Genomic DNA, 25,587 nt, shown 5'->3' with positions numbered 1-25,587 from the left:
TTCTGAGGGCCAGACAGAGAGGCCTGGAGGGCCACACCTGGCCCTTGCCCCTGAGATTCCCTGTCTCTGAGGAACTGTGATAGACACTGAACAGTCAAGTTTGTGCGCCCCCATTCCCTGTCACTGCCTTTCCATTCCATGATCATTTCACCTGCTGAATTTCTGCCTGCCCCCCCTCCCCAAGTGTTGTGGGGAGAGGAGACCAACCAAAGTTGACAATTGTCTCCTGTCTTCTTCCATTTCGGTGTGGTTCCACCAGCCACTGCCAAGTCTTGTTTTCCCGCTTGAGCAGAAGCTTCCTTGGCCGCTCTGGTTGCCATGGAAACATGTTGGTCTCAGTGGCATCAAGATGGCTGCCGTGTGGAAAGGGGAGCTGGGCGGCGGTGAGACTCCGGACATGCGGCTAGGAAGGAGAGAGCTAGAGAAGGAGGGGAGACGAGGTAACTGTCTGCCGCTTCTGAAAGTAGCTTTTGAAGCCTACTAGCTAACCCCTGCTAACCTTGCATTTCTCATTCTCAGCACAGCCTCCCCTTCTGCTCCCCACACTATTCTTTTGCATTAATTTCTAAAAGCAACGACGGTAGAATAAAGGCCCCCCCTGCTCTCAGAAGTGTGGCACTCTGTGCATGCTCAGGGGGAGGCAGTTGATTAAGCCTCTTGTTCAAGCAGTTTTATGGCTTGCAAAATAATAACCTTGTGGGCCTCTGTCCAATGGATTTCATGTTGGGTCCATTTTTAATCACCCGACCCCCTTCTTCCTCTCCTAACATATATAGGAAACCCCATTTGATAGTATTATTAATTATAAGGATTTTTCGTGTCCCTTCTCAAAAAAATCAAAAATAGTAGACAGGGGTTTTGTAGGTGCTCCCAGCAGCAAACAGCCCCACCCCCCACAGAGTCTCTTTTTAGCTTCACAACACCCCTGTGAGGTAGGTTAGGTGGTGAGAGGAAGGGAAGGAGAGACCAGCCCAAGACCACCCAGTAAGTTACATGACTGAGTGGAGGATTTGAACCTGGGTCGCCTGTCAAGCAATCTAACCTTGTTGGTTTAGCACAGGGGTGGGGAACCTTTTTTTCAGGCCCAGGGCCGCATTCCCTTCTGTGCATCTTTCCAAGGCCCACATAGCAGTGGTGACTAGGGCCAGAGGCAAAAATGGCTGGAGCAATTAATGTAGAAGTTAGCTTTGTACAACAGGCTAGCTTCTTCAGGCATGCTCCCCTCTCTGTCCTCCATCCAGAGCTGTAGCTAGGTGATCTTGCGCCTCTGGGAGAACCTTCCAGACTGCACCCCCTAGCCATGGACAATTTAGCTCTTTCCGCCTCTCCTCCACCCCCTCTTCCACCCATTCAATTCACCCTCTATTTAAAACCATTTCTTATGAGGCAATAATCGATATTTATGGACATATTTTTAGTCGGTTTTGCGCCTGCTCCATTGCCTGTGCCCCAGGGGCCCACCTCACCACCCCCAGCTACAGCCCTGCCTCCTTCCAGACAAGTGCAAGGCATCGCCAGAGTTCAGAGGCATATTTCTGCCAAGCAAAAACACTCAAGGGGGTGCAAAGCAGAGCTGGAGGTGGGATGTGGCGTGAAGAGAATTCCAAGGGCCAGATAGGGTTAGAGGGCCGCATTTGGCCTTCAAACCCGAGGATCCCAAACCCAGATTAAACAGTATGCAAGTTAAGAACCATATGTTTTCTCTTTCCTCTCCCTGTCCTTTCCATTCTGGAAAATGGCAGTAACTCCCTCCCCCCTTCCTGCTACATCACATTCCCATTTTGGGTGGCTCAGTTGACTTGAGAGAGCCTTTCGGACCCCCTCCTCTCCTTCCCCCACCCCACAAAATAAGCCACCCTTTATTTTATTTTAAATTGTTCCAGGGTTTCAGTGCAGCCCCTCCCTAGGAAGCTGCAGAAGAATAGTGCTGAATTAGCCTTAACGCTAGGCCAAAGTCCCAAGTCTCTCTGACCTCGACCAAAAGCATTTTGCTGAAAGCGTTTAGGTCCAGTTGGAGTCAAGGTGATGCAAGTCGCTCAGATTAGGGAGAAGAAACATAAGAAGTTGCCTTATGCTGTCTCAAATCCTTGGTCCGTCTTGCTCAGTTCTGTCTTCACTGACAGGCAGCGGCTCTCCAGGGTTTCAGGCAGAGCATCTCTCCCAGCTTGACCTGGAGATGTCATTGTGCAAAGCAGATGCTCTACAAATGGAGCGAAATCCTTGCAAAGAGAAACCCAGGACACCAAGAAAAAGAGTTCTAAGCCTAGCTTCCTCCCTGATGTGCTAGGTTTTTTAATGTACTGGGAATATTGCTCTTAGGATATGAGGGGGCATTTGGCAATGTGAGTTATGAATCTTGAACTCTGTCCCCACCCTGTTTTCCTTATAATTGTGCCTTAGAATTTTAAGATGCCAGGAATGAACCAGGGATCATCTTCTTGCAAAACCCCTGAGCTATGGAGGGAAGAGACTCCCAGCAGTGGCGTAGCGTGGGGGGTGCAGGGGGGGGCCGGACGCACCGGGCGCAACATCTGGGGGTTAGGGTTAGGGGGCACAAATTACTTGCCTTGCCCCGGGTGCTGACAACCCACGCTACGCCACTGACTCCCAGGCAAGTTTGAGAGGTTGCAGCTTAGTGACAGAGCCACTGCTTTGCATGCAGAAGGTGTTTAAAATAGAGAGGAGTTTTAAGATTACACATGATGTAAAGAAAGTGGATTGGGAGAAGGTTTCTCTACCCCCAAACCTCATAATACCAGAACCAGGGGACAGACAACAAAAAGAAGTACTTTCTTCACACAGCATGTACTGGGGACTGTGAAGTTTGCTCCAACAAGAGGCATTGTTGGCTAACCAACTGGGATGGCTTTAAAGGAGGATTAGACAAAGTCATGGAATATAAGGCTATCAATGGACACTAAGCCTGATGGTGATATTCTCTCGCCACTGTTGGGGGCAGTGATGTGCCTCTGAATACCAGTTGCTGGGAATCACAAATGGGGAGAGTTGCTGTTGCGTTTATGTGCTGCTGGTGGGCTTCCCATTGGGGCATCCCTTGGGCCACTGTGAGAACTGGACTAGATGGGCCTTTGGGAGGATCCAGCTGTCAGGCTCTTAACTATGTTCAGAAGGTGCCAGGTTCACTCCCAGGTATCACAGGCAATAGGGTAAGAGAAGCCCCTTTATAGCTACCACCATATGGAATACACCCAGATAAGCCAAGATCTGACCCAGTACAGTATGTCTGTACCAAGGAACTGAATATCCTGACATCCGAGACAGGCACCCAGATGGATGCCCTCGTTGAACTCTTGCCCATTCAGTATGTAATCCTAGCCTGCTCTGAGTTAAGTGTTTGTGTATGAGAACCACCACTACGAAATCTTCCACTGAGAGCAGCTGCCTCACTTTTTATCTTGATGGGGTCACCTGGCTCAAGGATGTGATCTTGCGGTACATCGTTCCAAAGAAATAATGAGCCTCCTTTCCATTGATTTTTATTTTATTTTACACATGCTCAGTAACTGCCGTGGTATTTCCAGACCTCCCTAGAAACCCCAAAGACTTGTAGATTTCATTTTAACATAGGGTTTCTGTTTGTCCAGTTTCAAACTTGCAGATCTTTCCATCTCTCTTTCCTTTCCAATTTATTTTGTTTACTCATTACAACAAGCGCAAATACTGTTAACCTGGGCAGCTTTTTACTTAGTTTGACATGTTTTTAATTGTCCAAAAGACCAGTGGAGATAGCTTAATTGAGTCAAGAAAGACGACTCAGAAATCATTTTGAATGCTTTATTACAACATAAAATGTTATTGGGACATGCATCCCTAACACCAGTAAATTAGCAAATTTTGAAAAGTTGTTTGTCAGTTTGCTATGCATTCAGACACTTCTTAAGATATTGCAACAAAATTTTGTGTGATGGTTCCTGAGATCGAGGAGCCAGTTTTCATCTATGTTTTGATACAGTTGGGTGCCATTTTGAATCAAAATGGCAGACTGGACCTTAAAAATTTCACTTATTGCAGAACTGTGCTGTCTGTTTGTTTGTTTCTAAAAATTTGAAAGCAACATCAGCTCACAGGCTGCTCATTAACAATAGAGAAGACATGCTTATACACATTCAAATCTTAAAATACACTGGATGGTTGATCAGACCACCAAGTGGACACAGGTCTTACCTAGCTAAGGTGGATGTTAATTGAAGAAGCATCAGCTACAGATAGTGATGAGTTGGAACGCTGTCTTGTAAGTCCAACAAGTCTAAGTTAGAACTAGCACTTTTTTCGGGGCCGCAACCTCGCACAGTGCCCCCAAACATACATTTTTAGGCGGTGTGAAAGCACGGCCCTGAAAAAGTGTGTATTTTGGGCTCGGTGATCTCATGCGGGTCATGTGAATCACGCAGGAGCATGGACAGAAAGATGTGCATCCCAGTTTTGGGACTCAGCATGTTGGAGGGTTTGCAAATACAATTCTCAACATGGTGGGAAAAGCTGTGATAAAGCAACGTGTATGCCTGCTTGCTCAGGTCTTGAGGTGCTGTTGATGAGCAATTTCAAGGGCCCTCCAGCACCTACTCTCCTTCCTTTTACTATATATTCAATTTATTATTTATTCAATTTATATCCCACCCTCCTTCCCCGAGGAGCCCACGGTGGCAAACACACAAACAAGAAAACAGTTCAAACACCTTGCAAACAGTTCCAAGGAGGCTACAGGCTGGGAAAGTCCTCTGCTTAAAAGGCCTGTTGGAAGAGGTAGGTCTTCAGCAGGCGTCTGTCTAATATTTAACAAGAGGTGGTTGTCATGATACTAAAAGCCAGATTCCTACATTGTGTGGCATCAATCTTTTGATAAGACGGTATCTGCAGGAGGCCCTCACCTGTGGAGTGCAGTGGTTAGTTGGGTATGCAGTGAGACCAGTGCTTTTTCCCAAGAAAAATGGTGCTAGAACTCACCATGAAGTTGTTACAACAAGTGGCCGGGTGACTCGGGGCAGCCCTGAACAGATGCAGGTTTGACAACAACCATGTTCACCACTCACGGAATGCTAAAAACTACTGCAAGCTGTCTCCCTAGCTGGTTTGGGGTCACCCCTAGTTCTGGTGCAGGTCAAATAAATGCACCCCCGCCTCCCTCATTCTCTTAGATTCAGGTGGGTGGCTAGGGCAGCTCAGAAGGGCCCTCATGCAAACGTGCGCATGTGCAATAGTAGAGGCCTGGCTCGAAAGCTTAAAGCCCGACACTGCTACACGGGGACAGAAAAGGAAATACAAATTGGCCCCGTGCTGTAGCTTGACCAATCATAGCTAGGAGAGGCTAAGAGCTAGGTGGAGTCATATATTTTAAAAAGTGTAGAGACCCATATGCGGGCCAACTTCCATTTTGAAGCTGAGAAGTGCCTGAACTATGCTCTGGCTGAAAAAGGTGAGACCATCCTTCAGGTATCCTGGTCTCAAGCTGTTTAGGGCTTTACACACCAAACCCAGCACCTTGAAGCTAGCCAGGTGGCTGATTGAATACAGTGGTACCTCGGGTTAAGTACTTAATTCGTTCTGGAGGTCCGTTCTTAACCTGAAACTGTTCTTAACCTGAAGCACCACTTTAGCTAATGGGGCCTCCTACTGCTGCCGCGCCGCCGGAGCATGATTTCTGTTCTCATCCTGAAGCAAAGTTCTTAACCCGAGGTAATCTTTCTGGGTTAGCGGAGTCTGTAACCTGAAGTGTATGTAACCCGAGGTACCACTGTATTTGTCAGTCAAGGGGGTGGTCTTCAGATAGAGGCCTGCACAAAGTGGGACCAATGACCAACCCCCAAATTTCCATTCCTTGGGTGTCTGCGACTGTATTTCTAAGCCTTGACTGCACCGGGGGGGGGGGGGGAGGGAAATGTCACATCTGTTCTGGGTTTTTATTATTGTTTTGATTCTGAGAACTAGAGCATTTTGGCGGCACAGCCGGTTCTCGGATTGCTTGCTTCCCTGGCACTAGGCCCACCCTGACTGTGATTCGCAGCCTCTGCAGTCAGCACAGCAGTGGTGTACTAAGGCCTCATCTGCACAATACATTTAAAGCAGTACCACTTTATACAGGCAGTGCTTCCCCCAAAGAATCCTGGGAACTGTAGTTTGTTAAGAGTACTGAGAGTAGTCTTAGGAGACCCTTCCTCCCCTCAAAGAGCTGCCAGTAGTGGTTTAACTATCAATCTCTCTTCCCAGGGAACTCTGACAATTGTAGCTCTGTGAGGAAACTAGGGGCTTCCTAACAGTACCCTTAACAGACTACAGTTCCCAGAATACTTTGGGGAAGCCATGACTGTTTAAATCAATCTGATTCTGCCCTAAATGTATAGCGCAGACAAGATCTAAGTGATTGTGACAGATGTGGTTCCAAGGGGGCATGGCAGGACAGACTGAGGCTATGTACACACCATATGTGTAAAGCACACACCTCCCTCAAGAATCCTGGGAACTGTAGTTTGTTAAGGGTGCTGGGTATTGTAGCTCTGACAGATAAAATATCAAGTTCCTAGGATTATTGTGAGAGGGTGTTTGCTGCTGTATGGTGTATATGCAACTTCAATGCAAACTGGGCTGGAATTGGAACCAAAGCCTGTTGAGCTTGATTCGACTCATACACACTGCTGTTTAAGAGCAGTTGATACTCTTTCCCTTTCCTTCCAGTCCTGCAGTAACAGGGGCCAAAGTTTAAGCCCTGAATTGCTGCCAAACAAAGTTCTGCGCCCAAGGACCTTGAGTTCCGGGGTTGGCCCAAGAAGGGGGAAGAAGGATGCTGGGAATTATGGCCCTGCTCTTTGACCATTAGAAATCGTACTCAGCGATTTATTTGAACTCAGCATAGTTTCGGGCCTATCATTGTACGTATTCTTAAGGGCTAGAATCTTGGAGTTTCTTAATTCAGAAGGTTAAATTCTGCAGTACTGATTCCACGCACTTAGCAAGGTGGGGCTGCGGAAGCATGAGAACTGAAGTAGATCTGATTTGAGAGCCTGATCTTACTGCCTGGGATTCTCTGCTGGATTCCTGTGCTGGAATAACCAGCCACGGTGATTACCAAACAGTGGGAGGCAACGAGGTTTTCTAACTGCAATGTTGTTGCCAAAGTGAGGGAGCTCATTTGCCTTTCTGGGGCAAACCTGGCTGGGAAGGTAACATCTCTGACACAGATAAAAAGTTCAAAGTTTGTTTACAACAGCAAGCATCTGTGGCCAAAGCATTCAGCTCTTTTTGAACCGTAGCGGGTGGCGGAGGGGAGAGAGAGGACTCTCTGGCCAAGAGTGCCTTTATCTGTGTGAACTCGAGTGAGTCTCGGCGGGATCACGCAACAGGAGTGTGCACCACCATCCATTAGAGAAGCAGATAAACATGCGGCAATAACATACTGCTTTATTTTCTGCAGCCTGGCAAGGGCCCAGCCTTTCTGCTTGTCCCGAATAACATTGAGCGGCACAACAACAACAGGAGGAGGAAGGATTCTGGGAATTCGGGGAGGAAGATTGTATGGTGTAAACACACTGGGGGAGGACAGCATTTAACGCAGGGAAAAATAGGGTCACCAGGAATTCTGTGCATCAGGTAGGATTACTGTCTCTTTTTGCAGAGCTCCTTCATCTGCTTTGTAAGATGACTGAAATTTCCCTAAGTCAGGCACAGGGAGTCTTCTTCAGCCTGAGGGCCACATTCCCATCTGGGCAACCACCTGGGGGCCGCAGGGCAGTGGCAGAAAGCAAAAGTGAGCAGAGAAATGAATGTGAATTTGACCTTTGTATGGTGGGCTAGTTTCTGCACACACACACAATCGTCCATTTTGGCAAGAAGCATTAATAGAGTTGCATTGCAGCCAGGCAAGAACACCCAAGGATGGTGCAAGGCAGGGCTGGTGTGAGGCTGGGGAGGGTGTGAGGCCTGCAGAGAGTCCCAAGGGCCAGATAGAGAGGTCTGGAGGGCCACCTCAGGTTTCCCTAAATTCCTTTGGCCTTCCAGGAGTTGCTGAACTGCAACTCCTAGCACTCCTAGCAAATGTGGCCAATGGCCGGGGACACAGAGAATTGTGGTTCAACATCTGGTGAGTCAAAGGTCCCCTAAACACCTGCCCTAAGTGTGGCTAACCACACAGCTGCCACATACTAGTTTGCTGTAAAAGACACAGGTGCAGGAGCATCTTTTAAAAAGGCAACCATCTTTTAGCTGTGTTTCCAACAAGTTCAGTGCCATAAACAAAATGGATGCTCTTAGACCTTTAGTAAAATCCAGATATTTAAATCAAAGCAGTGCCCTGCCCCACACAATGAGGCCCCACATAGCATCATGGTTAATCAGGCTCTAATAGCTGCTAGGCCCGGAAAAGGGCAACCAGAAAAAAGGACATTGTTATGTGTGCCTTGCTTTATCCCTGCTTTGAGATGCCTGACTGCTCCGATGGGATTTCAGATCTGGGATTCAAAGCTGGCTCGGAGCCCAGGCCTTTATAGAGGCTACAAGATCTGGCCTGCAGGCCCGCCTCCTTCCAGGCAACGTGGGGTGAGAAGCACGTGGATCCCTTACTTAGCTCTGGGGCAGCCTCACCCCTGTTGAGGCTTCCTCCCACCTCTCCTCCTCCTCCTCCAGCCCTGGGCTGAACACAAGCCTGAACGTGATGGAAGCCTGACCCAAATGCTGGACGGGTATTTGATGGAAATCAAAAGAGGAACGGTTGGAGTTTAAGAGCCTTGGGAGTGAGGGTGCTCAGGAATGAGTGCCCTTCAGGAGTTGGGAGAAAATTGCTAAGGAAAAAAGAGAATATTCCATTCTGCCAGCATTCTTTGCCCAGGTCCTCTAGAAATAAGATATTGAGGTCAGATGGTTTCTCCCTTGGGTTGACAAGCACAACTGGCTAGAATGTTTATATTTATTTAAGTAGCATAAGTAGTTGAGACTTATACCTTGATTTCCAACAATGTGGAACTGACAAAAAAATCAGATGTGTATTATTATTATTTATTTAGGGTTGCCATATTTCAAAAAGTAAAACCAGCTTTTTTTAGTTAGAAAAAACTCAAAAAATGTTGCTTGCCGAAGATCCAGGACAAACTGGCACCTTCCAGAAATTCCTCCCGGAAGTCCCTATTTATTATTCTTATCAGTCACTTTATACAAAAGGAAGTTTTAAAGGGGCTGAACTGGATAACACAGAAATTTAAAACAAGCAAACATTAAAAACATAAATACAAAATCCATAAAATGTGCATCCAGTAAGATATTCAGAAAGCCAATCCACTCTACTATAAGATGAGCAATACTATAGGTAGAACGTGCGTACAAAATACAAATGCAACAACTATTTTTTTATACTATATAATGTTGGGGCATGGAAGTGCTATTCCAGGCCAACTGATTACTACCCAGACATGCCTTGGTCCATGATGCCAGTCAGGGGCGCCATTTATGTGGGGCTGGAGGGGCCGAGGCCCCCCAAATTTTCACTGAAGGGGCCGGGGCCCACCAAAGTTCTGCGGCAGCATGTACACATGCCTCGGAGCATCAGCACAACATGTCAGCACGCCCCACAACACGTGTGAGTGACATCACGCCATGGGAGACCAGGGTTCAAAGCACCCACTTACCCATGTTGAAACTGTTTGGGTGACCTTGGGCCAGTCATTTGTCTCTCAACCTAAGCTACCTCACAGGGTTACTGAATCCCCTCTTGCTGGGCTTTTTGGGTCCACCAACCCTTCACAAATGGATGCGGGTGGCGCTGTGGGTTATAAGCCACTGAGCCTAGGACTTGTCAATCAGAAGATCGGCGGTTCGAATCCCCGCGACGGGGTGAGCTCCCGTTGCTCGGTCCCTGCTCCTGCCAACCTAGCAGTTCGAAAGCACGTCAAAGTGCAAGTAGATAAATAGGTACCGCTCCGGCGGGAAGGTAAACAGCGTTTCCGTGCACTGCTCTGGTTCACCAGCAGCTGCTTAGTCATGCTGGCCACATGACCCGGAAGCTGTACGCCGGCTCCCTCGGCCAATAAAGCGAGATGAGCACCGCAACCCCAGAGTCGTCTGCAACTGGACCTAATGGTCAGGGGTCCCTTTACCTTTAACCCTTCACAAATATATGCAGGTCTGTTAGATGTACAAAATGTCTTGTGTGGGTGAAGGCACTGACACCCACCCCCCCAGTTTAGGTGTCAGGATGTTTTGGCAGCGGGGACAAAATCCACTTAGCTTGAGGGGAGAGGGAGGTCAAGTTAAAAGAGCCAAAGTCTGCTTTCAGTCTTGGCTTGTCTGAGAGTTGTTTACTGCCCTAGCAATGAACATTGGGATGGGGGGAAGGGAGGGAAAGAGGACAAGAGAGAGAGAGGAGGACTGGAGCTTTGACAAGTTTTGCTGAGTCAGGAGATGCCGCTTAAGGTGGAAGACTCTGGAACAGCTGGCTTCTTGCTGGGGAAAAAATTATTTTTTTCTTCCTACCAAAGGAATTCCAAGATCAGCTGAGGCCGTGCTGAGCCTGCACAATTTATGACAAGCTAAGTAAGCACTGTAAAGAAATGATAAGATGTTTGGGGCTTTCTTTTCTTATTTTAGGAAAGGGAGGAAAAGGCAGTTGTGCTTGGGAGAGACAAGATAAAGAGATTATGCATGGATTATAGACGGTTGTTATTTTCAGGTGGGATTCAATCACATGTCACCAAATTCATGTTGCACAATTATAGTTGATTGGAAGGTCTTGCAACACAAAACCGCTTTTTGTGATAAGGAAAGGGGGAAATGCACTCAAAAGTGTGTGGTATAAACTTTGCTTTGGCTCAACAGTCATCTAACCTTAGAGGGTTTTTAAATAGCTTTTTGTTGGCTTTACTTAGCAAGGATCATAGGAAAAATGATACAAATGAAGAGACCAAGTCTTCTCATGTTGTTTGTATATCACAAAAATAGCATTAAAAATTAAAAATTTGTACTAATATCTGCAATATATGGGTCTGACCTTAGAGGTTTTTAAGAATATTCAGCAGTTTCTAAATGCTTTAACATAAAATGAATAAATAAAATAACCTCCCCACAAGCAAATCAGGATGAATGCTGATTAAACAGCAACCTTCATCTAATCTCCCCTAGGAATCTGACTGGTCTTTGTGAGAACAGGATACTGGACTAAATGGGTTATTTGCTTGATCCAGCAGCCAGGCTTACATTCCCCTGCAACAAATCAGGATAAATGCAACAGGAGGCTTCTTTCAAGCCTAATTTCAGCGTGGCAGATACTCCAGGAGAGGCCTCTGTGGGTGCCCCACATTGACAACCTCTGTGTTCTAGCCTCTGTGTTGTACAGGATCCCTGCACGATTTCATGCCTGCTGCCCACTCCTCAAAGGAACATTGTTTGCACTTGAAAGCACCCAATTTAAGGCAGGGAATAATCAGTTGCTTCTTGCAATTGTCCCAAGGCGGATGTCTACACCTTTGATCTCCCCACAGATGCCGCCACAGAGGCTCAAAGTCTGACACTGACTCCCGCCCTCTTCATTTCTGGTACAGTTCTGTCTTGGAGCTGAAATTGTATAGCAAGGAAGGATCTGAAAATTGCCCCCACTTTCCTCTTCCCACTTTTGCCTTGCCTGAGCAAGAATGGAGCATTGAATGATGAGAAACTGGCTGGGAAGTTATTTTCTTACTTTGTTTAATTTTTGTTACTTATTGACTTCCTTCCTTTTAACAATTGATAGAAGGTACTCGATCTGGGATGGGAAGCCTGCAGGCCTATGCAGCTCTCAGATGGAAAAAAAGTTCATAAAAGGACAAGAAAAGTGATCAAGGGGGTTGGAGCAACCCCTCCTTGAGGGGCATTTTAGTTGAGAAGAAAAGTTAATGTGCCAGTGGCACATGTTAGAGGTATTATAAGTGGGTGCTTGGTGTGGAGAAAGTGAATGGGGGAAGTCTGTCTTTTTCTCTCTGTCACTTTTTTATTCATAATTCTAAGGCTGCGTACACAGAATATCTTCACAGCACATTGAAAACTCACCTCTCCCCTCAAGGAATTCTAGGCAATGTAGTTTGTCAAGTGTTGCTGGGAATTTTAACTCTGTGAGGGGTGAATTACCATGCCCAGAATTATTTGAGGGAAAGAATGTGCCCCGAATGTGCTTTAAAGGCACAATGTGTACCCAGCTGAGGGACAGCCAATAAAGCTGAATAACAGGCGAAAGGATTTATTCACACAGCTCATAGTTAATTTGGAATTTGTTGCCATGAGAGGCAGTCATGGCCACCAACCATCCAAGAGTGACCTCCTAAACTTATAACGGTCTTTTTCTTTCTTGCATATTGCATTTTGCTGTATTAAAGTTTGAATCTCATAGAAACATTGCGATACAGTGAAATAAATGGTGTAAGAAACAAAAAAAAGCAAACCCCCGGCACAAAATCAAAAATCAACACAAATATTGAACAGGATGGACGTACTGTCTTTCATCTTCAATCGCGAATCCACAGAAACACTGTGGATCACCAGCATGAAGCTCGCTGGCTGCTGGTAGTCCATGGACCACAGTTTGAGAATCTCCAGCCTAGCAGCATCCCTGTTGGCTGTCTCCTCCTGCAAAGCAACCCTTAGGTTCTCACGAGCATGAAAGCTTAGATGGAACCTCCTGGTTCAGAGGCAGTATACCTCAGTTAGCAGATGCCTGGCTGGGGACAAACAGTAAGGTGAGCTGCCATGCACCTCTATGCCTCTCGTGAGTCCCCCAAAGCATTTGGCTGGCTGTTCTTAGAGGCAAAGAGAGAGAGAGAGATGGACTTAATTGTCCCAATTTTTCGTTCCGGGGTGGTGGTGATGATGATGATGATGATGATGATGATGATGATGATGATGATGATGATGATACGTACTCAAACGCCTTCGCCATCGTGAGGTTGGCGAGGCAAGCTCTGTTCCACCTTAAGCGCCGGCCTGGGGGAGCCGGGAGGGCGGGGCGGGGGCGGAGGCTCCGAGCCTATTTTAGCTGCCGGCCGGCGAGGCTTTGCTCAGAATCGGATCGAACCGGATTTCCTCGAGGAGCCAAGTTCCGGATCGTTGCAGGTAGAGATTGGAGAGACCCCACCTGCCGGGCTCGCTCCCCATTCCCCTGATTTTACAACCCGCTTCTACGCACTAGATACACCTCCTAAAGTTGGTATCCAGAAAGCGGATAAAGGCAGAAGAGAAGATCTGGATTACGGGGGGGGGGGTGGTGGATAGGGTCCGGGGGGGGGCAGCGCAACGCCTCGGTAAAAGGAGCTTTCTGTTCAAAATCCCCCTTCCCCTCTCCATAGGGTTGCCATTAGAGAGCGTGTGAATTTCACCTCTTATAATAGGGAGGGGAATGTATTTGGGGTTAATGGCCCCAGGGATCTAATAGGGGTGGCATAGTGACTGCTGCTGAGGGGTTTTTTTTGGGGGGGGGTCTAGTCTCTGGCATACATAAGGGGGTATTCCTAAAGAGGGCTCTGTAAGGGGGGGTTACTAGTATCCAGGAAGATAGGCAGTTTTTGGAGGAACGGAGGTTTAAAAATGGACTTTGTCTCAAATTTCTAAAATGTGAGGTTCTAGGGTTTGAGCCTGCTGAAAGGTTTTCTGTGCAGCTGTTCATTGTGGCTGCTGGGAAGCTAGACGGGCTTTTGGTGCCCCCGGGGGGGGGGCACGGGCACCAAGGATAGGTTTGGAGGCCAAGCCTTTGATGAACCCCCCTCTGTTGGAAGCATCCAGGAAGGGTAGCCCAGAGGCAAGCTGGTCTCTGTGGAAGACAGGTGCGTTGGGTCAAGAAGGTCAAGAAGAGCCTTTTCCCCAGAAAGGCCTTGTGAACTAAGGGGGCTCCCTTTGCTCCCCCTCTATTGCTTCCAAACCGCCTGCTTCCTTTCCCCCAGGTGGCACCATGACCTCCCCGGGTGTAACCCCCGACACGGAGCTCGACATGAAAGACGTGGAGCTCAACGAGATGGAGACCGAGAAGCAGCCCATGAACGCCTCTTCCCCGCTGGCCAGTTCGCCGGGCAGCCTGGGCGAGAAGAACGGGGTCGTGAAGGTGAAGGTGGCCGAGGAGGAGGAGGAGGAAAGCGCCATGGTGGCCAAGTTCACTGGGCTCTCCAAGGAAGAGCTGCTCAAGGTGGCCGGCACCCCCACGTGGGTGCGCACCCGCTGGGCGCTCCTCATCCTCTTCTGGCTGGGCTGGCTGGGCATGCTGGCGGGGGCCGTTGTCATCATCATCCAGGCCCCCCGCTGCAAGGACCTGCCCAAGCAGGAGTGGTGGCAGAAAGGCGGCATCTACCGCATCCAGGACGTGGCAGGGTTCCAGGACTCTGGGGATGACAACGTGGGCGACCTGGCAGGTGGGTGCTACAAGGGGGGGCGTGGGGGTCTCTCCTCCCCACAAGTCCTAGCTATTCCTTTGCAGGAGAGGGCAGCGGCTCAAGAATAAAAGCCTTGCACTCAGAAGGTCTCTGGTTCAATCCCCAGCAGCTCCAGGCAGGGCTGGGAGAGACCTCTGGGAAGCTGCTGCCAGTCAGTGTAGACAGCACTAAGCTGCATAGACCCAGTGGTCTGACTCAGTAGCAGCCGGCTTCCTATGATCTTAAGGACACTCTATTTGAAGGGTTGTGGCTCAGCATCGGAACATCTCAGGTGGGTGAGCGAGATACCATTGTTTCCAAATTCCCAGCTTTCCAAAAAAAAGAGCAATTATCTAGCCTTTGTAGAACCCGAGACATGAGACAACAAGTATGAGCACTATTTTTATTTTTGTGTGTTCAGAAACTAACCTGATCCCCCCCCCCACCTGCTTAGAAAATTTATTGCGGACTTGTAGGTCCAGATTTCCTAGTAGTAATGTGATGTAATTAATGGGCACAGTGCTTGTGTGAATGCCAGTCAAGGACTCTTCCCTTTTCACTCAACAGCCTTGAATGCCGGGGTGGGGGGTGGGACCCATCATGAATATCTGCCCTCCAAGCTAGTTAACAGGGTGTTGTTGCTCAGAAGTAACTGATCTGCTGTAAACAAAACTTGAGAAGGTTCCTGGAATATAACCCGGGACCTATGCTTGCCTGCCCTTAATGCACCCTGCCTGTTCCTCTCCACTGCCGTCAAAACGACTATTTTTCAATGCAGAGTTGCTGGCTAAGGTCATTGCAGGCAAGTCCCGCAATGAGGCTTCTATGGCTCTGAAAATCGCCTCCTGGGCAGTTCAGGATCTCCCTGTTGGGCTTTTCTTGCTGCGCTCAGCAGTGCTCTGAGTACATGTGATTAGCAGCTGCCTCTCCACCCCCCCCTTCCCCTTTTCTGGCTGCCCATCCACAGACTGGTACCAGCCAGACTTCCCTGTGCCAAGCAGCCGGTTCTATCCGGCTTTGAAGCAACCACTGGCCTTTGTTTCATCAGTTCCTGACGTCAGCGGGACGCTGACTCAGCACGGAGGCGGCTGGCTGGGGCTCCACTTCCTTCCTTTCCTCCACTGTCTCACTCTGACCTTGCAGATAGAGCCTCGTGGCTGGTTGTGTGAATCTGTGTCCTTATTTGCTCAGTTCTAAGTGCATTTGGGGGTTGGGGGGTCATCCAAAGCTCAGGAAGGGCTTATTTTCTCCCTCACAACATTGGAAGTTTGCTCCTAGGCTAGTTATTAATTAATATGTTTTATAATAAATATAATAGAATAAATAAGCAAAACTGGGCTGGGAGCAGACTTCTTACTACATTTAGATTCTTCATTATTATTATTATTATTTACTATTACCAAAGTTTATATATTGTCCTTCATTTGTAGATCTCAGGGCAGTTCACAACATAAAATTACAATATAAAAATAAGAACAAAAACAAACCAATTAAACCAAGTAATGGTACCCTTCTGCTCTGCCGTGGCCAGACCACACCTGGAGTCCTGTGTCCAGTTCTGGGCACCACAGTTTAAGGATGATATTAGCAAGCTGGAACATGTGCAGAGGAGGGCAACCAAGATGATCAAGGGTCTGGAAGCCAAGCCTTATTAGGAACACTTGAGGGAATTGGGCATGTTTAGTCTGGTAAAGAGGAGACCGAGAGGAGAGATGAGAGCCATTTTCCAGGCCCTCAAGGTGGCATGCATTGTTTCTCTGGTTTCTGTTTTTATCAACACAACAAATCTGTGAGGTAGCTGAGGCAGAGACACTGCGACTGGCCCCTCAAGGTCACCCACTGAGTCTCATTCCTGAGTGGGAATTTACCCTGTTCTCCCAGGGTCTCAATCCATCACTCTTAAGGTAGTATACATGTCTTTTTCTCTTCCTCAAGTTTACCCTCACAGCTTCCCTGTGAGGTAGGTTAGACTGAGGGACTGCCTGGCCACCCACTAAACTCCATGGCACAGTAATAATTTGAACCCGGGTCTCCCAGTGGTCCTCTAAAGGTAAAGGGACCCCTGACCATTAGGTCCAGTCACAGACGACACTTGGGGTTGCGGTGCTCATCTCACTTTACTGGCCGAGGGAGCCAGCGTATAGTCCTCTATATAATGCCTCTAATAGTCGTCGTCGTCCTCCTCCTCCTCCTCCTCAGCCCTGTTAAATTCCCTGGCCTTTTAAATCTTAACAACAGAAAGTTCCAAATTGACACTAAGGAGGACTTGGGAAACCATTCTATAAACTATTGGCTCATATAATTTTCAAGTTTGTCTCTACAGCACTGAGGGCTGGAAGGCTGTACTGGATTGATTGATTGATTGATTGATTGATTGATTGATTGATTGATTTACTGATTGATTTACTGATTGATTTACTCATTATGTTTCCGTCGCACACAACTGCTGTGCTCTGTTGCAGACTGTGAAGCAAACTAAGAAACTGCACTTAAGTATGGCTTCCTTGCTCTGTGCAAACTGGGAACCGTGGCTAGTGTCTTCCAAACAAGCTATGATTTGTGTAAGCCAATGTTTCCCAGTTTGGATGTAACAGGAAAATATGGTTCCTGGCTTGAGTCCCTGCTCACACAAAAGGAGGGGCAAAGTTCGTGCCAAGGAGCCACAGTGTGCATTCATATTCTGGCTTGTAAAGTCAGGATTTGATCCTCCAAACTCGGCTTGTTACGTCTATGGCCATAGTCTGTGGCCATAGTTGGGCTGTTAACTCCGCTGGCTGAGTCCTACACCATCTCTGGAGCTAGAATTGAGCAGGGGATCAACTCTCTTGCTGCACTGGCAGCCCAACCTTTATCTCCCCCCCCCCCCCAATAACGCCTTTGTTTCTTCCTGTCACTCCAGGTCTGAAGCAGCAAATGGATTATTTAAGTAAACTCAAAGTGAAAGGTTTGGTGATTGGGCCTCTCCACGTCAATCCTGAAAATGACCAGGCTGGAACCAACCTCAAGGACATCGACAAAAGATATGGGACGCTGGATGAGTTCCGGGAAGTCCTGCTGGTGGCAAAGAAAAAAAGTAAGGGCCAAGCGTAACCACAATGGTGACTAGCCATTGCTCTGCCTCTGAATTCCAGTTCCTGGGAATCGCAAGGGAGGAGAGGTGGTGCTGTTGTGCTCAAATCCTGCTTGGTGGCTTCCTGTTAAGGCACCTGTTTGGCCGCTGTGACAACAGGATTCTGGGCTTTGGCCTGATCCATCAGCCAGGATCTTGCTCTTATATCTCTGGCTGCAGTGCCGGCAAGAGGTCTCTGCAGAAGTTCTAGGCATCACCTTTCTGACTTGTGATGTGCCTTGCCTCTCTCTTTCAGGCTTGAAGGTGGTTTTGGATCTGACCCCCAACTATCGCAGCCAGTCGCCTTGGTTCAGCCAGGAGATCAGTCTTAACAAGGATTTGCAGGACAAAATGAAGGTGAGGGAGGAGAAGCACACAGTGGAGCATTGGGAAGATTTTAAGCTTGCCACCTTTTTTGGGTGGTGATGGGGAGGAATTTCTTTACACCTGTGCCTGGGTATCACAGGTGAGGAGAGTTGCTGCTTGCTTGCCCACCCCCCAGAGCTAAGGTTCCCCCCATCTGATTTATAGAATTATTATGATTATTATTTATTTATTAATATGCCACCCATCTGACTGGGTTGTCCCAGCCACTCTGGGCAGCTTCCAACAAATGATATAAAAACGCAGTAAGGCACCAAACATTAAACATCATAGAATTGTAGCGTTGGAAAGGGACCCCAAGGGTCATCTAGTCCAACCCCCTGCAATGCTCATGCAGGTGGCCCATATAGGGTTTGAACCTGCGACCTTGGCGTTATCAGCACCACGCTCTGACCAACAGGGTTAACTGGTTTGAGTCTAAATACTTTAGATCAAATTTAAAAACTAAACAAACCTGTAATTGGTCACATATGCCCGTCTCTCAAGCAACTTGGGGCAGTGCACATAGCAATACTGGCCTTGCAACAGTCCCGTAAGGTAGGCTGAAATAGCAGGGAGGGGTCTGAGCAATGGCCTCCTTAACGTGAAACAACACTTGTTCCTTATAGCAGGTGGGCCAAAATAAAACTACATTCACCAACGGCTAATGAGCAGGGACTGAGAAGGAGGAATCAACCAACACAACAGGATTTGGGATCTTTTTTAGTGACCCTTGAGGACTAACTGCTTGTCTGGTCCTGTTTTTTTCTTCCCATCCCTCAGGAAGCAATTACGTTCTGGCTGGAGGAAGGTGTCTCTGGGATCCAGATCGGGGGCGTGGAGCATTTAAATGTACGTGGTGAGCCCATCCCAACCAATCTCCATTGATTCATCCTTCTCCCTACCCACCCCGGGTCAGGGCACGAGCGCTTAAGGGACAAAGTGAATTCCCTTGTGAGCTGGCATTAAAGAGTGGTGGCCTCCTCTTGTCAGATATATGGAGGTTGTTTTCTTCTTACAGGGGGAGGGACTTTTGGGTTGTACAGAGTGGAAGCTCAGTGGCAGGACATCTGCTTTGCATGCAGAAGGTCAGAGCAGTTATAAGGCCACTTCCTGCATTCCTTCCTGTTTGGGATAGTGGTTGTGGGGTGGAGCTTGAAGTTCCTGCCCTCAGCGTGCATCTATCTCACTTGCCGAACATGTTATTTCCTCAGGACACCCAAATCCTGAGTGAGTGGAAGAACTTGACAGAAGAATACAGTGTGGACGACCACACCAGGTAGGTACCACCCCCTAAGATGCACAGCTTCCTAGTCTGATCCCCTCCTCCTCCTTTAAGCTCCCAAGCTGTGCTGCATATACATAGTGACTTACATAAGAAAAGAAAATCAAGTTGATAAATCTGTGCCAAAGCAAACTATCCTTCTGCCATTTCCACCCCTTGCCCCCCATTTTCTCTTAACTTTTTAAAATTCTACTTTTTGCTAGTAATGAGTGAAGACAGGGGTGCTAATTTGAATAAAATATTGGGGTGCCCAAGTAAGCCCTGCCCTGCATCACTGATCACGCGATGTGCACGGACACCATTTGAATGGCAATCCTCATCAACTTTGAGGGGGTCTGGTCCCCTCAAATATTTTACTGGGGCTGCCGAAGATCCCTCAGCTCCTAGGAGTTGGTACCTATGAGTGAGGACTAAGATGCCATACAGGGCGCTGGAAAAGCCCCAGTGCCTTCTGAGCTTCTACTGAAGACATGACAACCCCAGGCCTATTTGATCCATATTCCATTTAAAAAACAAAAAGCAAAAAAACCCAGTGTAGTTGTTGGATTATGACCTGGAAGAAAAATCAAGGTTCAAATCCCCACTCAGCCATGAAGCTCATGGGGTGATCTTGGACCAGTCACTGTCTCTCAGCCTAGCCTACCTCGCAAGGTCGTGGTGCAGACAAAATGGGGAGGCCCAAGTATGCTGCCTTGAGCTCATTGGAGGAAACAAGAATCAAAATATACCTATATACAGTGGTGCCCCGCAAGACGAATGCCTCGCAAGACGGAAAACTCGCTAGACGAAAGAGTTTTCCGTTTTGGAGGTGCTTCGCAAAACGAATCTCCTATGGGCTTGCTTCGCAAGACAACAATGTCTTGCGAGTTCCTGCTGGTTTTTTTTCCTCCCCCCCCCTTTTTTCTAAGCCGCTAAGACACTTATCAGTTGATCCAATCAGCAGATAAGCCACTAAAAGCCTCTAAAAGCCTCTAATAGCGCTAATCCGCTAATCCTTCAATGGGCTTGCTTCGCAAGACGAAAGAAAACCGCTAGACGAAGAGAATCACAGAACGTCTTTTCGTCTTGCGAGGCACCACTGTAATAGAAATAAGAAAGCACAGTAAAATCAGTTGTGCTGTGCTTGGCCCAGGGCTTGTGTCACCTTGATGTCACTCAGCCGCCTCCCATGGTGGTCTTTCATTTGAGCCATCTCTCAGCAGTGGCTGGTGCCTATTGGCTGGTGGGGCAGAAGCAGGAGGCGTAGCCAGAGCCAATCACAGGCACAGCCACCTAATTCTAGTTTTGCCCTTCCTGCTGATTTCTACAAGGGCAACACTGAGACTGAGGAGGAGGAAGCTGAGAGGCAGGGCCACCCCCATCCCAGACTGGTTGTAGGCAGGAAAGCAGGCAGGTGAGGGTTGGCTGAGGGCAGACTGAGATCGATGGGGCAAGTGCGGCACTTGTCCTAATGAACCAGCCTCCACTGATCTCCATCTCTCTCTCTGCTCCTCCTTTCAGGGTGCTCATTGCAGTGACGCGCAGGCAGGATGCCGAGGGCATCTTCTCCCTCCTCAACGAGACCACAGGCGTGGATCTGCTGAGCAGCCAGTACCTTCTGGGGCTGGTGAAAGGCAGCCAAGAAGACAGCACACGAGGGGAAGCAGCCGCCAAGATGATACGCCAGTACATCCAAGAAGCTGGAGACAAGTGGCCCAGTTGGAGTGTGAGTGACAGCCTTGGAGCCAGACTCTGTGGTTGCGTCTGCATACGTGTGTGTTTGTGTGCGAAAGGGAGCAAGGGGAGTGGTTGGCCGCCGTTTGTGGCCTGTGTGTGGTTGGAAGTAGTCTTGTGCAGATGGCGAGGGCAGCTGGGTACACTTGCCCCAGCCCTCAAAGGGCTAAGCTGGCTGGGGCCTCCCGCCAGGGAGTGGCTGCTTTTTTGCTTGAGTTTACAGTGTTATTATTACAAAACTCTCACCTCCAGGCCTCAGACAAGCTCTGCACAGGCTTGGATGAAGGTGTGTGTGTGTGTGTGTGTGTGTGTGTGAGAGAGAGAGAGAGAGAGAGAGAGAGAGAGAGAGAGAGAGGGGGGGGGGGAGAGAGATGTGGCTGGGTTGGGAAAACCCAGTGGAAAAAAGAGTTTTTCAGTTGCCTGCCCTGCTTGCATTTGCCTCACGGAATTTCAACCATCGGCCCTTCAGCCACGTATGGTTGAAATCGCGTGAGTTAAATGCAAGGGCACCATGGGTGAATTGAAGGTGAACAGGCAGAGGAAGGAGGGACATTTGCAGGCATGGACCACACAGCTGCTGCTGCTGCTCCAATGGCCCCATTCTACCCCAAGCTTGATTGGATGCTGACTGTCTGTCCTCCTCCTGCAGGTGGGAAGACCCGACATTGGCCACTTGGCCTCTCCGATGGGCGAGCCTCTCCTTCGCCTCTTCCACCTGCTGCTCTACACGCTGCCAGGGACGCCCTTCACAGACTACGGAGATGAGATCGGGCTGCGGGACCTGCCAGGACAGGTCAGGGTGTGACGTCAGGGTCTGGGTGCTTTGCTGTCGGGTGGAGGGACAGATATGGTGGGGTAGAATGTGTACGTCGCAGGCAGGTTCGGTTCTCTGCATCTCTGGGTAGGGCTGGCAATTTCCCCCCACCTGAAACCCTGGAGAGCTGCTGCCAGTCATTGTAGATAATACTGAACTCAATGGACCCAATGGTTAGACTCTTTATAAGGCAACACCCTGTAGTTCTAAGTAACATGCAAGCACTAGTCTGTGCAAGGAACCTGCATGTCCTTTGCTTCAGGCAGCAAGGTCTGTTTGGTCTGTTGTTTTGCAAAGGGTGCGTGGGAGCAGGAAGGGTCAATGAGGCTGAGGAGATACAGCAGCGGAGGCAAGTTTTCGGTTCTTCTTTCTGGTGGTTTCAGGAAGCTAGATGGGCCAATGGTCTGATTCTTTACAAGGCAGCCCAGTGGAAAGGCATCTGCCTTTTCATCAGCCATAGGCATGTCAATGTGGCCACACTGTTTTTGAAGACTGGAGAGAAACCAGAGAAAGTGCTTGTTGTGTGAGGAGCATTGAAAGGTGCCAGGAGCTTCAATGTCCCCCACAGACGTGCAGGAGAGGCATTCCTTGGCCCCTGCTGCTGGATAACCCAGTTCTTGCCAAAGGATTGTAGTTTTCACTTTATGAAAACAAAAATCTTGGCAGCACAACAAATGCATTGCGAAGGGGCCTGCTGTTTCCGGAGTTCCCATGGTTCCTAGCAGGAGGTGCACAAACAACAGCCATCTGCTCTGTGGGCGGATGCTCAAGCAGCAATATCTATTTGTTGGACCATTTTAAGGCTTGCTCTGGGTGCAGGGAGCAGATCCTGAGTCTGTAACATGCTGGAGCTGGCGAAATACCTGCAAGGGCAGGGATGGGGAACTGTGGTCCTTCAGATGTTGCTGAACGCCCAGCTCTCATCAGCCCCAACCAGCAGGGCCGATGGTCAGGGAGGGCGTGAGTTACAGTGCAGCATGTGGAAGGCCACAGGGTTCGCCTTCTGTTCTGGACACATGTCTCAGCCAATCAGGGATCACATGTTAAAGGCACTTACAGAAGGGTAAATCAGAGATAAGGGTCCTGTGCCCATCAGCCCTGGTCAGCTTGGCTGATGGTCAGGGATCTTGGGAGTTGTAATCTGTGGGGCATGTCTCCTGCACGTCTGTGGGGGACATTGAAGCTCCTGGCACCTTTCAATGCTCCTCACACAACAAGCACTTTCTTAGCGGATCAGATCTGGCCCAGTGGTATCCTCCCCACCACATAAAAAGAACCCTGCTGGATCATGCCAAAATCCCATCTGGTCTAGCATTCTCTTCTTAAGCAGCCCAACCAGATTCTCTTATGGAAAGCTCTCACGCAGTTCCTGAGCGCAGCTGTAATACTCTCCCCAGGTTTGATTCCCAGATACTGCCTTTCACAATGGATGGAGAACATAGCCGTCATATTCCATCCCACATCACACGCAGAAATGCAAACTTGTGTTTTTATAGTGTGTCAAGCCTCCGGGGGCAGAATGGAATCTGTGCAAATTAAATGGACAAAAACGTTACTTATATTTGCATTGTGGTTTTTGGGACTTGGAAATTCAGATTTCTTCCTGCAAAACACTGGTGGTGGTGGTGGTTTTTAAGGTGCTGCAATGGGTCGTGTGTGATGGGTCTTGTCTTTTTCTGACCCCCCCCCCCCAAGTTGCAGCCATGCTAATAGTAAGTTCTTTTCTCCCTCCAGCCTGCAGCCTCCAGTGTCATTCGTATGCAGTGGGATAATTCAGCAAACTTTGGCTTCTCGAAAGCAAATCAGCAGCAGGTTAACTCAGCAGCCAGCAATGTCACTGTACAGGTGAGTTGCAGGAGTGATGGGGGAAATGTGGGTGGCTCTTGCCAGTAATTCGCAAATGATATGGGGACACATGCCAGCATGTCACAAATAAATATATCCCCAAAATTATCAGCTTAATGCCAACCAAAACTCCACCTAGCCTAGCATCCTGCTTCTAACTGGTCAGCCGGATGCGCCCATGAAGCTCACCAGCAGGGCATGAAGGTTCTTGTCATAGCAACATCAGAAAGACTGTCTTGTACTGAGTTTGGTCATTGGTTTATCTGGCTTTGTATTGCCCACACTGACTGGCAGCAGCCCTCCAGGTTTCGAGGCATGCGGCATTCCCAGCCCTCCTGCAGGGGCTGGGGATTGAACCTTGGGGCAAGGCAGTCTCCTCTGTTCCCATTCTTCTCCAGACAAAGTCCAGCCAGATAACTCAGGAGCCAAGCTCAGTGTAGTATAGACCGCTGGTGCCAGTTAGGTCATTTTTAGACTCTGGACTTAATGGTCCAGCATGGAGGGCCTCTGGTGCTGATGTCTGCCCATGCCTTCACTTACCTCAAAACTGGGAAAAACTGGCCCTGCTGTGTTTGGGGCTTCCTCTTGCTCATTCTGCTGAATTGGGGCCCCGGACCTCTGCCTGAAAGTCACCATTGAGCGGGAGAGCTTTCCCTTGCTGCTTGCCCCCAGTAGGCAGAAGTTCAGGCTGCATACACACCATACATTTAAAGCGCATTTACCTACCTCCCTTCAATAATCCTGGGAACTATAGTTTAACGTACACATAGCTACAATTCCCAGCAGTACCCATAGCAAACTGCAGTTCCCAGGATTTCTGTTTGCTTGTACTTAAAGTTTATGGTGTGTATGCAGCCTTAATCGCTAAGCAGTTTTTAGATTTTTAACGCCGGTAACGCGAGAAGTGGTTAATGAATAACTTTCCCCTTGTCTCTCTCCCCTCTCTCTTTCTTCCCCTACCCCTTCTGAACAATCCCTGCAGTCACAGAACAGCGACCCGGCTTCGGTCTTGTCGTTCTTCAAGCAGCTGAGCGAGCTGCGGGGGAAGGAGCGCTCCCTCCTTCACGGCGAATACACAGAGGCTGAAACCAGCAACCCGAGTGTCTTTGCCTACCTGCGGGTCTGGGACCAGAACAAGCGTTACCTAGTGGTCCTCAACTTTGCTCCCAGGGACCAGACCATCTCCATAGTGACGTCCCCTCCCCTCCCAGACCAAGTCACAGTGGAGCTCAGCACGCAGCCCACGGAGGAGAAGAAACAGCTGAGTGTACGGGAACTCAGGCTGGCTCCCTCGGAAGGGCTCCTGCTCAGTTTCCCGTATGTGGCCTAGTTTGATGTGTGGCTCCCCCAGCCTGACAGGGAGGAGCAAAAGAGCAGGGTCTGTGCAACTGTCCTTGCAAAGGAGCAGCCTCTGAATTCTTGAAAGGGCACAGTTTTCACAGCATTCTGATCTTCCTCTCTCCTGTATCACCTGATTTTTTTTAACACCTGTCTCTTCTCTCCCTCTGCTCCCCTAATTCCTTCACTCCTTGTACATTCCTTGACCTGCCAGTATCTGGAAAAAAGAAACTTTTTATAGTAGGAGGGGGGAATATGTGGACCCTCAGGATGTTGTTGAACTCTGACTCCCATGATCCTTAGCCAGGGTGGCCAGTTGTGGGGTAGGATGGGAATTGTAGTTCAATAACATCTGGAGGGCTGTGGGGTCCCTCACCCGTGGTGTAGAGCTTAATGTCCCCACCACCACCGGATACACTAACATGTCATGTGCGTGAACTGACTGTCCACAGCTCCAGTTTTGAATATCATTTCCACATGGTGTGTGTGCTTGTCATTTGGCTGGGCAGCTTTCATCCTTGAGAACTGACAAGTAAAGTTATATGTTTTTGTGCAAACTACATGCCCCACCCAGCTCCTTCTAAGCCTCTGTACTTTGTGGAATGAATATTACTGCAGGCGCATAGTGTCCGTGCGAGCCTGTCCTGTTCGTGTGCCTGTCCTGTTTGCCAAAACTGTTGTGAACTGGTATGGAATGAGTTTAATAAATTTCTCTCTGATGACTCTTGTGGTTTCTGTTCAGAATGGTAGTGTTTAT

At 48.7% G+C, this 25,587-nt stretch overlaps 1 protein-coding gene across 4 annotated transcripts; it reads left to right on the top strand.

Moving 5' to 3' along the window:
* The first annotated feature begins 34 nt into the window (after positions 1-34).
* Positions 35-25,552, top strand: SLC3A2 (solute carrier family 3 member 2). 4 transcript variants are annotated; one of them, XM_081173321.1, is made up of 11 exons: positions 367-440; positions 10,479-10,533; positions 13,902-14,363; positions 17,263-17,436; positions 17,729-17,829; positions 18,619-18,687; positions 19,050-19,114; positions 20,621-20,825; positions 21,483-21,626; positions 23,382-23,492; positions 24,475-25,552. In XM_081173321.1, exons 3-11 carry the CDS (start codon positions 13,910-13,912, stop codon positions 24,820-24,822), a joined length of 1,671 nt encoding a protein of 556 aa, XP_081029447.1. In that variant the 5' UTR covers positions 367-440; positions 10,479-10,533; positions 13,902-13,909; the 3' UTR covers positions 24,823-25,552. The 4 variants fall into 4 exon arrangements, with proteins under 4 accessions (XP_081029445.1, XP_081029447.1, XP_081029446.1 ...); XM_081173319.1 differs by lacking the exon at positions 10,479-10,533 and having other exon boundaries at positions 35-440; XM_081173320.1 differs by lacking the exons at positions 367-440; positions 10,479-10,533 and adding an exon at positions 12,930-13,077.
* Positions 25,553-25,587: the final 35 nt, after the last annotated feature.

This window comes from Podarcis bocagei, assembly GCF_964188305.1.
Source record: "Podarcis bocagei genome assembly, chromosome: 16".
NCBI lineage: Eukaryota > Metazoa > Chordata > Lepidosauria > Squamata > Lacertidae > Podarcis > Podarcis bocagei.
This window is presented reverse-complemented; position numbering and strand designations above follow the sequence as displayed.

Coding starts and splice junctions, on each gene's coding strand:
- SLC3A2 (XM_081173319.1), top strand. CDS start 350: ATGGCTGCCGTGTGGAAAGGGGAGCTGGGCGGCGGTGAGACTCCGGAC. Junction 14,364..17,262: donor CAACGTGGGCGACCTGGCAG/GTGGGTGCTACA, acceptor CTGTCACTCCAG/GTCTGAAGCAGCAAATGGAT. Junction 23,493..24,474: donor CCAGCAATGTCACTGTACAG/GTGAGTTGCAGG, acceptor CAATCCCTGCAG/TCACAGAACAGCGACCCGGC.